Below are 13,088 nucleotides of genomic sequence, written 5' to 3' on the forward strand. Positions count from 1 at the left end.
ATAAGAAAGGGGGGTCAACCCAGAGATCAATATCAGGAAGTCACTCCCATCCCTCAGACTAGGAAGACCCAGAGAGGAGGTGGTGCTCCCATCTGAGAAAATCTACCTGGATGGGTCTAGATCCCCCCAGGGATAGGGTGCTTATCGGGGTGGGGGTAGGGGTCATGGAAGGAGGAACTGCCATTGCTGCCATAGAAGCTATTTAACACAGAGAGAGAAAATGGGGTGAAACACCCTGGCTTCTTCCCTCCACCTGCCCTGCTTCTTTCATTAGTGCCTCTTATTAGGCAAACCTACTCAGAAACCAGAGAACATGGGGACTGGGCAATGGTAAATTGAAGCCAATGAAGGGAATGTTGGGGGAAGGATATCTGCACAAACAGATAAACAACCATTTATCGTAGCCTAAATATGTATTAAATCATTTCAGTGTATCTCTTACCATGGCAGTGAGGCCTAGAGATACTAGAAGAAACTTTTCAGTATTAACAGTGTAAGAGAATTTGTTTGGCTACAGGAGGGGGGTGGGCATATTTCCATTTCCAAATGACCTTTAAAGCAGAGAGAGGCAAAAGGAATAGGAAAGAATTCTGGTCTTGGGGTAACCCTGCCTTTGAATATTTTAGGTTCTATATGGGTGGCTGAATTAGAAGTTCTGGACCAAATAAGGTGGCAGAGCGAAGCCTTGGGTATCATTTCTGCCTGTCATTGTGTCTCCTTGCTTCTTTAGAGGAATAATCAGTTTCTCCTCACACACTCACTCTCTCTTTCCCTCTCCTAGATATTTGGGGTTGGGAAGGACAGTTCCATATTTGTGGAGCAAAATGCGATGCTCAGCCATAGCACTTGTATAGACATGGTCATGAAAAGATTATGATCTCCCTGCCTCTGCCCCCCAGGCCCCAATTTCCATTTGGAGAGAGGCTGTTACTACTGCTTTTTTTTGGAGGAGGTTAGAGGCTAAGCAGGAGCAGTTTTGACTTCCCTGGTAATAGCCATTCACCTCCTGGGGTGCCAGATGGCTCAGCTGGTTAAGTATCTGACTCTTGGTTTCAGTTCAGGTCATGATCTCAGGGTCATGAGGTCAAGCCCTGCCTCAGGCTCCATGCTCAGCAGGAGCAATCTCTGCTTGAGATTCTCTCACTTGCTGTCTGCCCTTCCTCCTACTCTCTGTGTCTCTCTCTCTCAAATAAATAAATAAAACCTTTGAGAGAGAGACAGAGAGAGAGAGAGGGACAGAGAGAGAGAGAGAGAAACCTCCTTTCTAGGCCACATTTTGTACCTTGCTTGAAATCCAAGGTCGAATTTTACTTCTGATGCACTGCTGTAATTGTCTCAGATCCAATTTACATCTGTTCCTGTTTTTACTGATTGCTTTATTCTTTTCAAAATCATCTCATCCCATCACCGGGTGAAGGAAAGAACCTTTACAAACCAGATGTTATATTAGCCATAACCATTATCTTTTATGGGATCCCAAAGAGATCTAATCTCCATCCATAAACAGGTGAGGAAGACACCAGCTTTCAGCTCAGCTTCACACTTGTGCTTCACTGAGAAGAGGGCAAAGGCTCTGCCATCTACCTGCCATTATGACCCAGGGAGGCTCGTGGTTGGTATGGAAAGCCCAGTGGTTCAGTTCTTTCAAACCCAAAGCTCCCTTTCATGTAACAAATATTTCATGATACTCCCTTTGGTGTCCCAAAGAAAAATTTATAGATAATGCTGGCATATACAATTTCAACCACAATATGAAGGAGAACTAAAATGAAAACAGTTTGTCATAAGATAACATGCATTACAAAGTCAAATGCTCAGGCACAACTCTATTAGCACACATAATGAAGCGGTCAGATGTTTATGGGTACAGAGAGTCCTGAACTTGATGGCTGCAAGTTGACTGATCCACTCAGAGAATGGAGAGATTTAATTAGCACAATTAGCATGGTCATCAATGCTGTTTTTTTCTAAAATAGTGGACGACATTTGGTAAGGTTCCAAATGAAATAAAGTACCACCTTTCTCTCAGTTTACATGGTAATTGCATGCATGAAAATTCAGTGTATATTAAAATCATGGAAAAATACTTTGAGTTTATAAGCTTAGGTGATTACAAATACTTCTGTCACCTACATGAAATGTCTGGAGCCCTAACCACTGCCAATTAGATGCCAATAATGCCATCCTCAATCATCATGAGTGACAACCCCGAATGTCCCTATACATTTCCAAAATGCCATGTAGGGCTAGCATTATACCCGTTGCAACTCCCTAGACTGGGCCAACTACAGTTCTTTTGAAGGGCACTGATATAAGAAATGGGTCTCATGAAATTCACTCCCTGAATCCACATTTTTCTGTTGCTGTTGTGGAAGCCCTGATCTAATGATGTCCCTTGAGGCCACACTAGCTTTCACAAACTGTCAAGAGAACAGCAGGTGTATTATTGACAAAGCTCTTGCTGAGGTTCTTCATCAGCAGCTTCTAGTTTTACTATGTGGGAATGGTTTATTTCTGAACTGTGTAAGGACCCAAGTCGTACCTCCTCACTGAGGAATCCTGAGATTGGTTTACCACCAGGTGTTCCATACACCACGTGAAGGACTCTCAGGAACTGACATTGTGTGAATGAGCAGAGAAATGGCAGCAGGGAGGGATGAAAGCCCAGTGAGATATGTTGGTTATTGAGCAAAAATGCTTACTTATCTTGATAATATAATATTCATAAATAGTTTATCACTCAATGGTACAATTAGGTAGATTTCTGTCTGGAGCACATAAAAATTATTTTTAACAAAATGTATCTCTCACCATATGGAACTGTTCTTGTATCTGGTTTGGGGCATGAACAGCAAAGTAGTAAAAACACAGGTTTTGATGTCCTCAGGCCCAGATTCAAGCCTGTCTGTGACCTTTAGTAAGTTACATAATGTCTTTGAGTCTCCAGTTCCTCACCTGTAAAATAGGGTTCATAATAGTGCCTGCATGATAGAATCTTTGTAAAGGCTAAAGAGATAAGGGGTATAAAGCTCTTGGCATAGTGACTGACCCATAGTAGTTGCTCAACAAATGTGAACATTATTTTTATTTTATTTGTCTATATCTGGGGAGAAGGGGGCAGAGGGAGAAGGAGTAAGAATCTTTTTGTTTTTTTAAAGATTTTATTTATTTATTCATGAGAGACACACACAGAGAGAGAGAGAGAGAGAGAGAGAGAGAGAGAGAGAGAGAGAGATTGGCCTCAGAGACACAGGCAGAGGGAGAAGCAGGCTCCATGCAGGGAGCCCGACATGGGACTTAATCTCGGGTCTTCAGGATCATGCCCTGGGCTGAAGGCAGCACTAAACTGCTGAGCCACCCAGGCTGTCCAGGAGTGAGAATCTTAAGCAGGCTCTGTGCTGGGCATCTCACAACCCTGAGATCATGACTTGATTGTGACTTGAGCCAAAATCAAGAGTGGCACACTTAACAGACTGAGCCACTCAGGAACCCCAAACATGAATGTTATTAGTCAACAATATTAATCATTATTGTTGGGGTGGTAGTAATTATCACTCATGTAGATCTTGTAGGAAGGAAAAAAATGACATTTTTAGAAAGAGGCTACAATTGGACTCAGACGATTGTAAAGGAAGACAGAATTCCTCTTAAGGAAGAATTGCTCTTTTGTTTAGGAAAAATTTACCTTTGGGGTCTATTCAGTAATAAAAAATGAGCAGGCCCTGCACCAACTCCCACCCTGGGTGAAGCTGGGTTGGGTAAGATTGCTCTGCCTGAGAATGAAATAGAATTTCCTTGCAAGGCTTATTTTTTAAAAAGTGTATGGTGGTGGGGGAGCAGCAGAGGGAGAGAGAGGGAGAGAATCCTAAGCAGGCTCAATGCCCAGCATGGAGCCCCACACAGCGCCTGGTCTCACGACCCTGAGATCATGACCCAACCTAAAACCAAGAGTCAGATACTTACTTGACTGAGCCACCTAGGTGCCCTCTTAGCAAGTTCTTTCTAAGGGAGGAGAGGAAGGATTGAGTAGGAGGTAATTCTCAGGAGAGTTTGCTGAGGAGATAAAGAAGTCTTTAAAATGACAAGAGGCCCATGAGGAGCCGGAAATTCCTTAATGGATTTTAGTGACAGTGATATTTGCCATTGGCAGCCAGTGTCTGCCACATGTTTAATTGCCTCCCACTTCATCATCCCCAAAAGTACAGAGAGAGGCTGTGCTCAGACTAGCCTAGTATGAATGAAGGGGTAAGTGTCATCGAGGGAGAGAAACAGCACAGTTAGAAGCTAATGGCCATAGGACACAAGATGCTGAGCACAAATAGGACAAGGAGGCCCGGAGAAGAAGGTTAAGGAGAACTACAGAAGCTGCAAGAGTGACAGGAGCAACGGTGAGCTGCATGTGGGAAAATAAATAATACACTGAGGTTGCCAGCAGTTCCTTAAAATCAAGTACAAGGCTCCTGAGCATTTTTTTTTTTTTTTTTTTTTTTTTACATTTAGGTAACTTTCCAAACAGCTCATGAAAGAAAAGGGAAGTAGAATGAGATGCTTTCAAACAAGAGGGAAATTACTAATCTTTCCACTTTTGTGCTTCTACAAATGCTGCTGTGAGTTTGACATTCAGTAAAGAATTAGAAAGATTTATTAAAATAAAAACTCAGTGCTGAGAGACCACATTCTTATGAAATCTTACCATATGGGAAAATAGTGAATGTTACTTGCATATCATGTGCCTTATATAATGGAAAATCTTTTCCCAGTCCCTTTGTGTCATGGATTATAACTCACTGCTGGGTACAGTGAGTGGGGTCAGTTAATTAAATCTGCTTTATTGTTAATGCATATATCGTACAATTCATACATCTCTTACACAGTTTGTACAAGTTCTTTGAAACATTTATTTTTAAATATAATCTGTAATGGATGAGTAATATTCCATTGTATACATAAACCACATCTTGTTTATCCATTCATCTTTTGATGGACACCGAGGCTCCTTTCAGTTTGGCTATTGTGGACATTGCTGCTATAAACATCGGGGTGCAGGTGTCCCAGCATTTAGAAACGACAAATACCCACCATTTGCTTCGACATGGATGGAACTGGAGGGTATTATGCTGAGTGAAATAAGTCAATTGGAAAAGGACAAACATTATATGGTCTCATTCATTTGGGGAATATAAAAATTAGCAAAAGGGAATAAACGGAGAGAAAATGAGTGAAAATTTCAGTGAGGGTGACAAAACACGACACCTAACTCTGGGAAATGAACAAGGGGTAGTAGAAGGGGAGGTGGGCAGGGGGTTGGGATGACTGGGTGATGGGCACTGAGGGGGGCATTTGGCAGGATGAGCACTGTGTGTTATGCTAAATGTTGGCAAATTGAACTCCAATAAAAAAATTAAAAATATATATATAATCTGTAAATTCTGTAAGATATCTCCATTCTGTTGTATGATTAGTTTTACTTTTTTTCTGGGTAAGTTTTCTTGTTTATTTGTTGCAGTGACCTTAATTGATAGAAATGCTACAGAACAACAGAATTCTTAAGGAATGACACACCAACATTGTCCAAAAGAACTAATTAATCAAATGTGATTAATTTTAATGTAATTACTAAAGAAAGATATATCATTTTATTATGACGCTCTAGCCATACATTTTTCCAAATATGCTTACTTAACAGTAAATGTAAGATAATGATTCAGTTAGTTACAGTTTTAGAAGTCATTAGGATTGATATTCCTCTGCCATAAATGAATAATGATTTCAAATACAATCAGAGTTAATTTAATAAAAAATATGCTCTTGAACTAAGACAGATAAAATGAATGACCAATCATTATTTCCTGGTTTCAAAGTAGCAGGGAAAAAAAATTCAGTGTCTATATGTGTATTTATCACACTTGGCTTGTAAGTGTGATAAAACCGTATGAAGCAAAACACATGATATAATCCCAGTTCTCATAGTTCATTAACTCCCTTAGTAACAAAAGATCTGACATGATATTTGGGGCCTTTATGTAAACTGAATACAAGCTGCATGGTGTTTGAAAGTTTTTAATATTTTGAATAGACATTCTAATGATACACAGATACAGATAAGAGATGTGAGTAGACAGTTCGAGGTTTCAGAGTCCCTCCTGCAGTGTATTTAGCAGCAGGTACAAGATAAATATCCAAACAATCAGATTAAGGGATTAACAGAAGTGACTTTGCTCTCAGTAGGTAAATGGGGCCAGTGGGTGGGTGACTTGGAACTTTGAGGTTTTTTTTTTCCCCTACTTTTACATCAGTGCATTTTGGGCAAAAGGAAATGGATAATGTTTACTTTTAGGATGCAGTAGGCCTGGGTAGTTAAAAAAAAAAAGGGTAGATTATAAGGGTTGTGAAAAGTAATTCTGAAGGCGACAGGTGATTCAGCAGGGATTAAGCAGGAGAAACTATTTCCATTTTAACTCACATTTCAATTGGGCAGTAATGTTTGAACTTTTTTGTTCCCCTTTTAAAATTATATATATTTTTTCCTTTAAATACCATGTCAAGGACAGCTGAAGAACAAGGAAGAAAAGGGACCATGTTTAAGATCAACGTGTAGTCATAAATTAAGAGGGAATGTGTAGAATATGTATTTTTTAAAGAAGCCCCTTGAATTACAGGGTTTCAGCTTGGTGACCCCTCTATACAATTTTGAGGCAAATATTAATTGAATAAGGACTGGGAGGAATAGAGATAGTTTCAAAAATTCCCTGGGCTTCTGTCTTATGTATGAGAAGTTCCCCCGCCAAAAAAAAAAAAAAAAAAAAAAAATTGTTTTAGGATGGACTTGGTTATTTCAGTTGGTATCTTTATCCTGTACCATATGCACTTTAAAGCTTCAGTCTTCTCATCTCCTTTTTTTTTTTAAATAGAAATCACAAAAAAGATATCTATGTATCAGTTTCTAACACCTAACAGGAAAGTCTTTTAGAATATTAACATAGCAATAAGCAAATATGTACTATAGGATTAAACATTAGCACTGAAAACAAACCGAAAACAAAGAATCCACAAAATTTTCTTCTTGTTTTTAACCCCTCATATTTTGAACTTCATGATCATTGCAAGAGAGGGGCATAAAGAATTGCAATTCTTGTATTAAATTTTTTAAAAAAATAAATGATGCCATAATGATGGATAAATCAGATTTATCTTTTGAAAACATTGATGGGAAAGCCCTGGTGATTCTTCTTTCTTATGAAGAGAGCCAAACAGGATCTGTCTCTAATAAATTAGTACACTTTTTTAAGATTAAAAATAGAAAAAACATTTTAAATAGTCAAGTCAAACATACACTTCTATCTAGCCTATAGTTTTAAAGAGTCTATGTGGGTTTAATTTATCATCCCTCATTCCAATACAAAAAAAAAAAAGAAGAAGAAGAAGAAGAAAGAACCAAATCGGTTTTGAACATTAAGATATTCATAAAGACTGTATAAAGTAAAAAACAAAAGAAAACAAAAAAAAAATCTTCACAGATTGTTAGCCATCTCTTTCAATGATTTCTCATAAATTCTTCTTTCCTTATCAGTAGATAACCCCCATCTCATAAGGAAATACTTCCCAACACTTCCCAATGAGATCAGTGATTGCTTTTTAGGAGAGCTACTGCTCCTTGAGATGTTTAGACAAAGGGAGAGTATCTTCTATAAACCAGTAAATGTCAGAGAATGACTTGAGGGGGAGGTGGCGGAAGCTGTTTTTAACAGATTTAATCTATGCAATTTTTTCCCTCATTTTTAAAAAAATTTTCTCCACTTGCTGAATATCAGTTTTAGAGCAGAGCACAAAAATCAACGAGTGACTTTATCATCTTTTGTTCTGCCATTTGCCTATAAGATCCTTTTTTTCCCCCAAAATGTACTCTATGCTCTTGATCGAGGTGTTCAGATTGGATAACATATTGCTAATTTTGCTGAGTTTAAGAGCCGACAGAGTAACAGAGCCTTCTAACTTTACAAAAATTCCATCTTCTGCCCCTACACCCCCAAACTCATAATTTGGAATTTGGTGAACAGTATGCTACTTGTGAGTGATTAAAAAGTTGAAAGTTGGTGGTAATGAGACCTCATGCTATTTTATTAAGCCATCTATCTATAGAATTGTTGTTCTCATACTTTAAAAAAATATGTCTATGCTTTTTTTTCCTTTTTTTTTTTCCTTTTTTTTTTTTTTTTTTGTCAAGTACTTTCTTAAAGAAACAATAGCACCACATTGGCATAGCCGGCCAAACAATAAATGGGAAAGCAAAATGTGCTACATCTTCCATTTAAGCAGTCTCCCAAGTGCATAAACTAGTAACAGAAACTCTGGAGCCACAGTGCATGAGATGGTTTCATCTACACAAACATTGACATTCCAAGGAGGGGATGTATTCTCAAGGGAGGCCAGGCTTGCTTTTCTTTCTTTCTTTTTCTTTCTTTCTTTCTTTCTTTCTTTCTTTCTTTCTTTCTTTCTTTCTTTCTTTCTTTCTTCTCTCTTTCTTCTTTCTTTTTCTTTCTTTCTTTCTTTCTTTTTTCTTTCTTTCTTTCTTTCTTTCTTTCTTTCTTTCTTCTTTCTTTCTTTCTTTCTTTCTTTCTTTTCTTTCTTCTTTCTTTCTTCTCTTTTTTTCCCCAATAAGTTTTTTTCAAGGAAGTCATTTCTTCTCAGTCTTTCATTGGACTTTTAGGGTGAGTGTGTGTGCGCACATGCACTTGCATGTGTGTGTATGTGGGGGGAGTGGGTGTTGTGAGTTTTTATCTCTAGAAGAGTGGATTCTGATAGAAAGATAAGTTAACTTTTTCAGTGGAGCCTCCTCATCTTCAAGTGTTCAAAAGACACTGTTACGTTATTTGGGGAACTGGGAACAGAAATTTGATCTAGGTATTCAGCATTGTCGGTTAAATTAGGACTTAAGCCTTTAAGCTTAAGAATTGGCTCATTCTTACCAATATTTACAGATTTTTCATAAACATTTTGAAATTGCCTTATTTGAAAAATCCAAAGCAAAGCTTATGAAAGTTTTGAGTTGTGAAGTTTTAGGTGCTCCTTTCCATCAATCCTGGGTCATTCTGCTGTAGTGTATAGATCAACTGACTTTTGAAGTTTTGCACTGATTTGTCTTCTAGTTTAATGTCATTTAAAAGTAAGATAGTGAATTAGTATAATTAGTCAATTTTTGATTTGTTGATTTATGATACAGTTGGAGAGGATTATGTGTTAGAAAAATTAAGAAAGATAATATGGCTTTGCACATTTAAGCTTTCCTCACTGGGGTAGTTTTGGCCGTGAATAGAATTATTAAGTGAATCAAATAAGTCAGAGACACTTAGAATTACCATATCCAACTGTGTCTGGAAACCCACAGGTCTGCAGAGGATTGCACATAAGGGTATACATGAAGAGCAAGAATAAAAACCAGAAGTGCCATTTTGGGAAGAGGGGTCCAGCATCTAAATCCACAGAACACATCTGTCTGGAAAACAGATAAAGGGCAACAATGAGTTTCTTTTACCAGTTTCTTTTACCTTTGTCTGTAATGATCACAGCATGGCTCAGCATTCCAACGGTGCTCAATTCAAGTAATGCTGAGGGTCTGAGGGTTTAAAGACTTACTGGCTGAGTGGGGGACCCACCATATAGGCCTTTTTTTTTTTGCATATGTTTGAAGATCCAGGAAGTCTTAGACTTTCTCTGGTTTCTGAAACTCAAGGTGAACCAGTGGGATGAAAACTAAAGATGCTATTTTTGTTTTCCATGTACACTTTCCAAGAATAAAGAAATACAATTTGCATGAAGTAATCAAGCCTGGTTGCTTTTCACCAAAATGTTTAAAGGCAGATAAAAAAGATCTGAATGATGGACGATTCATCATTCTAATAAGAAAATCTTAATATGTATGTAGATGGGAAACATTTTTTAGGTCACCATGGGCCTGTCCTCACTGTTGGATTTTCTTGATATTAATTTTCAGTTGAATGGATAAGATGCACCCACAGAGGGCCAGGGGTCACTCTTGTAAGCAGACATGAAGGAAAATTTCTAGTTTTGGAAAAGAAAATTTTGCCTCTCAACTAGCAACTCTAGTCAAGTATGTTTTAACAAAAATTTATATATATATATGTAAATACAGGTAAGGATAAGAGCAAAATTATTAAAGAAAGTAATTTTGTGATTTTAAAAAATTAGATACTATGTCAATATTTGGAATCTTGGGCAATTTTTTTAGATTGCCCAAGGAGTAGGAATAACTATATTGTTCACAATGAACGGAGTATCATTTATAATATTACAAGAAGTATTGTCTTAGATTACTAGTAACTGCCTAGAAGAGTCAGTGAGTGCTAAAAGATGGAGTAGTTGCCCTTTCACTGGTGGAAGTCTTTTTTTCCCTTTTTTTCTTTTCCTTTTTCTCTTTCCACTTTGTATTCATACATCCAAATGCAGAATTCAAATGAAACTGTAAATCAGATATTTCTAACTTATTTTGAAAGGGTTTTAAAAGAGATGGAGCTGGCAGCTTTTCACAACTAGGAGAGTTGGATGGTCTGTGGAACAGCTTCATTAACAAGAGTTAGTGTGTCAGGAACGTTCGGCTAATCAGTTTCCTAGCTGTACCATGAATGGGTTGTTTCTACAATTCCTCACATCCCAGCAACTGAAGGGCTCTGACCTTATGCCCTCATAGCAACCCAGGATAGAATCTGGAGCTTTATCTGTGTAATCTTCATACCACCCCCATGAGGTAGGTAGATGGCATATTGCCCCCATTTTGTAGATGAGGAAACTGAGGCACAGAGAGGTGAAGTGACTTGCCCAAAGTCACACAGTGGTGAGTCCATGATGGAGTCAGCAGATGTTTGTTTCTTCAACAAGAACTAGAAGCCAGGACTGTTAAATTCCTAGCTTCTCTGCTTTTTCCACTCCTCTCTAGACTCGCCAATCGAATTGGCATCAGTGGACTTTGTGTCTTACGTTTTTCCCGGAAGGCATAATTGGGGGAATTTTGCCTTCTTCCCACATGGATGGATTTTTAGTACTCTTCCTCTTTGTGTCATCTTCAGCTCCAGGCTTCTTTTGTTTTGCTTTCACCTTTTACCGTTTTGGCCAGACTCTTTCATATAACAAACTACAAAATAGCACCATTGTACTAAAAAAACAGAGTTTTACATACTGTTTGTGATATATCCTGTATTCTTGATATGCTAAATTTACATAATGCTCTATATGGAAAAAATAAAAAGAGAAGTTACTAATCAGGTTGTACACTAACTCATCATTTTAAGGAACTGTTAAGAGTTTGAGACTTTCTATGCTTAAAACATATGCCTAAAAATGATTGGCCTCAATATTGCAACTACTTGCATTTTTTTTAGCAAGATGTGGAAAAATAAAGCTTTTGTCTAAAATAAATGCATCCAACTTATATTTTGGTACAAATGCCACAGATGGAATCTTTTGGGTTAAAATCTTTTGGGTGTGCTATTTGACTGCTTGTTGCTGCTCTTGAGGAGGCCAAATTTGGCAAATGTAAAGATGATGAAGTTGAGGGGGTGGAGATAGACAAGATCATCAGACATTGTAGAACAAACAGCCTGTGTTGTGTAGAAAGAAGTGCAAATAAAAAAAGATTAATAAACCACTTAGGCTGCTGAATGAATGGCTCCAGCAGCCAAGACTCAGAAACAAATTTAGTGCAACTGGATCTATACAACACCCATGCATTTGTGGCTCTTGAGAGGCAGGGATTAAGATATATATATATTTTTTTCTTTTTTCTCTATAGAACATTATTGATAAAGGATCAACAGCAATCTACCAACTCCAGGACCATTTTTGCAAGGTGCAAAGCTTTTAACAATCACTCCTAAAGACAACGTTGGAATGTTTACTTGCGTATTTCATTGAGGGGAATGCCCATCTTTTGAAATGTGATTAAATATTTTTTGGTAGGTCTTCTGGTGTTTATCAGGTAACTCCTACAGAGCAAACAATCCTGCCGGTGGCATGTCATTCTTCACAACTCAGGAAGGTCTTCCTACATTCTGTAGTTCTTGTTTCCTGCACTCCCTCTACTTGCATTCTTCAAATGTACTTCCTAAAAGTAAGGGAGAAACAGCAACATTAATTGATGCAGTTTTATGTGCCCCCCCCAACCAGTTCTAACATGGGGTCTCATATTTTATGTCTCATTAGTCAATCTCATAGATAGCTTTTTTCTAAGAAAGACATATGTAAGTAGATGGGCCTTTAGCTTTTAATTTAGTCAAATCTTACTCAGGCTACTTTTATGTGCCCCTGAGGGTGTCATGAGATTGTTTTATAATCACACAGAAATATGTTTCTATTCATATGTTGCTGTCACAGATTTGTTGACAGGAAGGAGACTTTGAAAAATCCAGAATCCTGTCCTGTGGCATCTTTTCCTACTGAGAGGGGAGAAAAAAGAGAAAAAAAAAAAAAAAAAAGAAAGAAAGGAACACATTCTGGGATCATCCTCTGTTATTTTATTGCATTTTGTTTTGGTTTGATTTTTATAAAAAAGGAGATCTTTCTTTTTAATTTTTTTCTCTTTCTCCTATGGAGAGAGGGAGAGTTTTTAGAAGTAGAAGATTGGGAAATTTAATGATTGACTTAGAATCTGTAAAATCATAGACATACTGAGCTGGGTTCCAATCCTGACTTTTTCAGTTTTAGTTATGTAAACTTGTGAAAGTGGCAATCTCTTATGTCTCAATTTTATCTATAAACTAGTATAATAATAGTTCCTACTTTGTAGGATTAAGAGTTAAAGAAGTAGTACCTAAGAAGACTTATAATAGGTCTGACACATGGTAAGCACTACATAAGTATTAGCTATTTATCATTATTATTATTTACTCATTATTATTATAATTTCATCTTCATTGGAAAGTAACCATTCCTAGACTACCTGGGTTCCTTATTTTGGTGCTACCATTCACTTATCAGCAAGCAATGCTGTTGTCCAAGGCATATTAAGTTTTGCTTAGAATAGAAGCTCCATGTAGTAGAAATCAGTCTGTTCACTGTTATATCCTTGTGTCTAAAAC

General features: G+C 37.6%; 1 protein-coding gene and 1 long non-coding RNA gene across 7 annotated transcripts in view; one reads left to right on the plus strand and one right to left on the minus strand.

The window, feature by feature from the left end:
* Nucleotides 1-13,088, plus strand: part of LOC112654389 (uncharacterized) — a 118,774-nt gene that overhangs the window by 90,430 nt on the left and 15,256 nt on the right. Inside the window, exons 3-4 of one of the 4 annotated variants that reach the window (XR_007402329.1) lie at nucleotides 9,386-10,108; nucleotides 11,804-11,860. The exons of 2 other annotated variants lie outside the window; for them this stretch is intronic. This is a non-coding gene — a long non-coding RNA (uncharacterized LOC112654389). The remainder of the gene's footprint in view (nucleotides 1-9,385; nucleotides 10,109-11,803; nucleotides 11,861-13,088) is intronic. One more of the 4 variants, XR_004805154.2, reaches the window with a different exon arrangement.
* The window catches only part of IGF1 (insulin like growth factor 1), a 78,900-nt gene continuing 71,379 nt past the window's right edge, over nucleotides 5,568-13,088 (minus strand). For all 3 annotated transcript variants that reach the window (XM_025438865.3, XM_025438866.3, XM_025438867.3), the window contains one exon: nucleotides 5,568-12,115. In XM_025438865.3, coding sequence (XP_025294650.1) covers nucleotides 12,090-12,115 — 26 coding nt within the window. In that variant the 3' untranslated portion in view covers nucleotides 5,568-12,089. The remainder of the gene's footprint in view (nucleotides 12,116-13,088) is intronic.

This window comes from Canis lupus, chromosome 15 (genome assembly GCF_003254725.2).
Source record: "Canis lupus dingo isolate Sandy chromosome 15, ASM325472v2, whole genome shotgun sequence".
Taxonomy (NCBI): domain Eukaryota; kingdom Metazoa; phylum Chordata; class Mammalia; order Carnivora; family Canidae; genus Canis; species Canis lupus.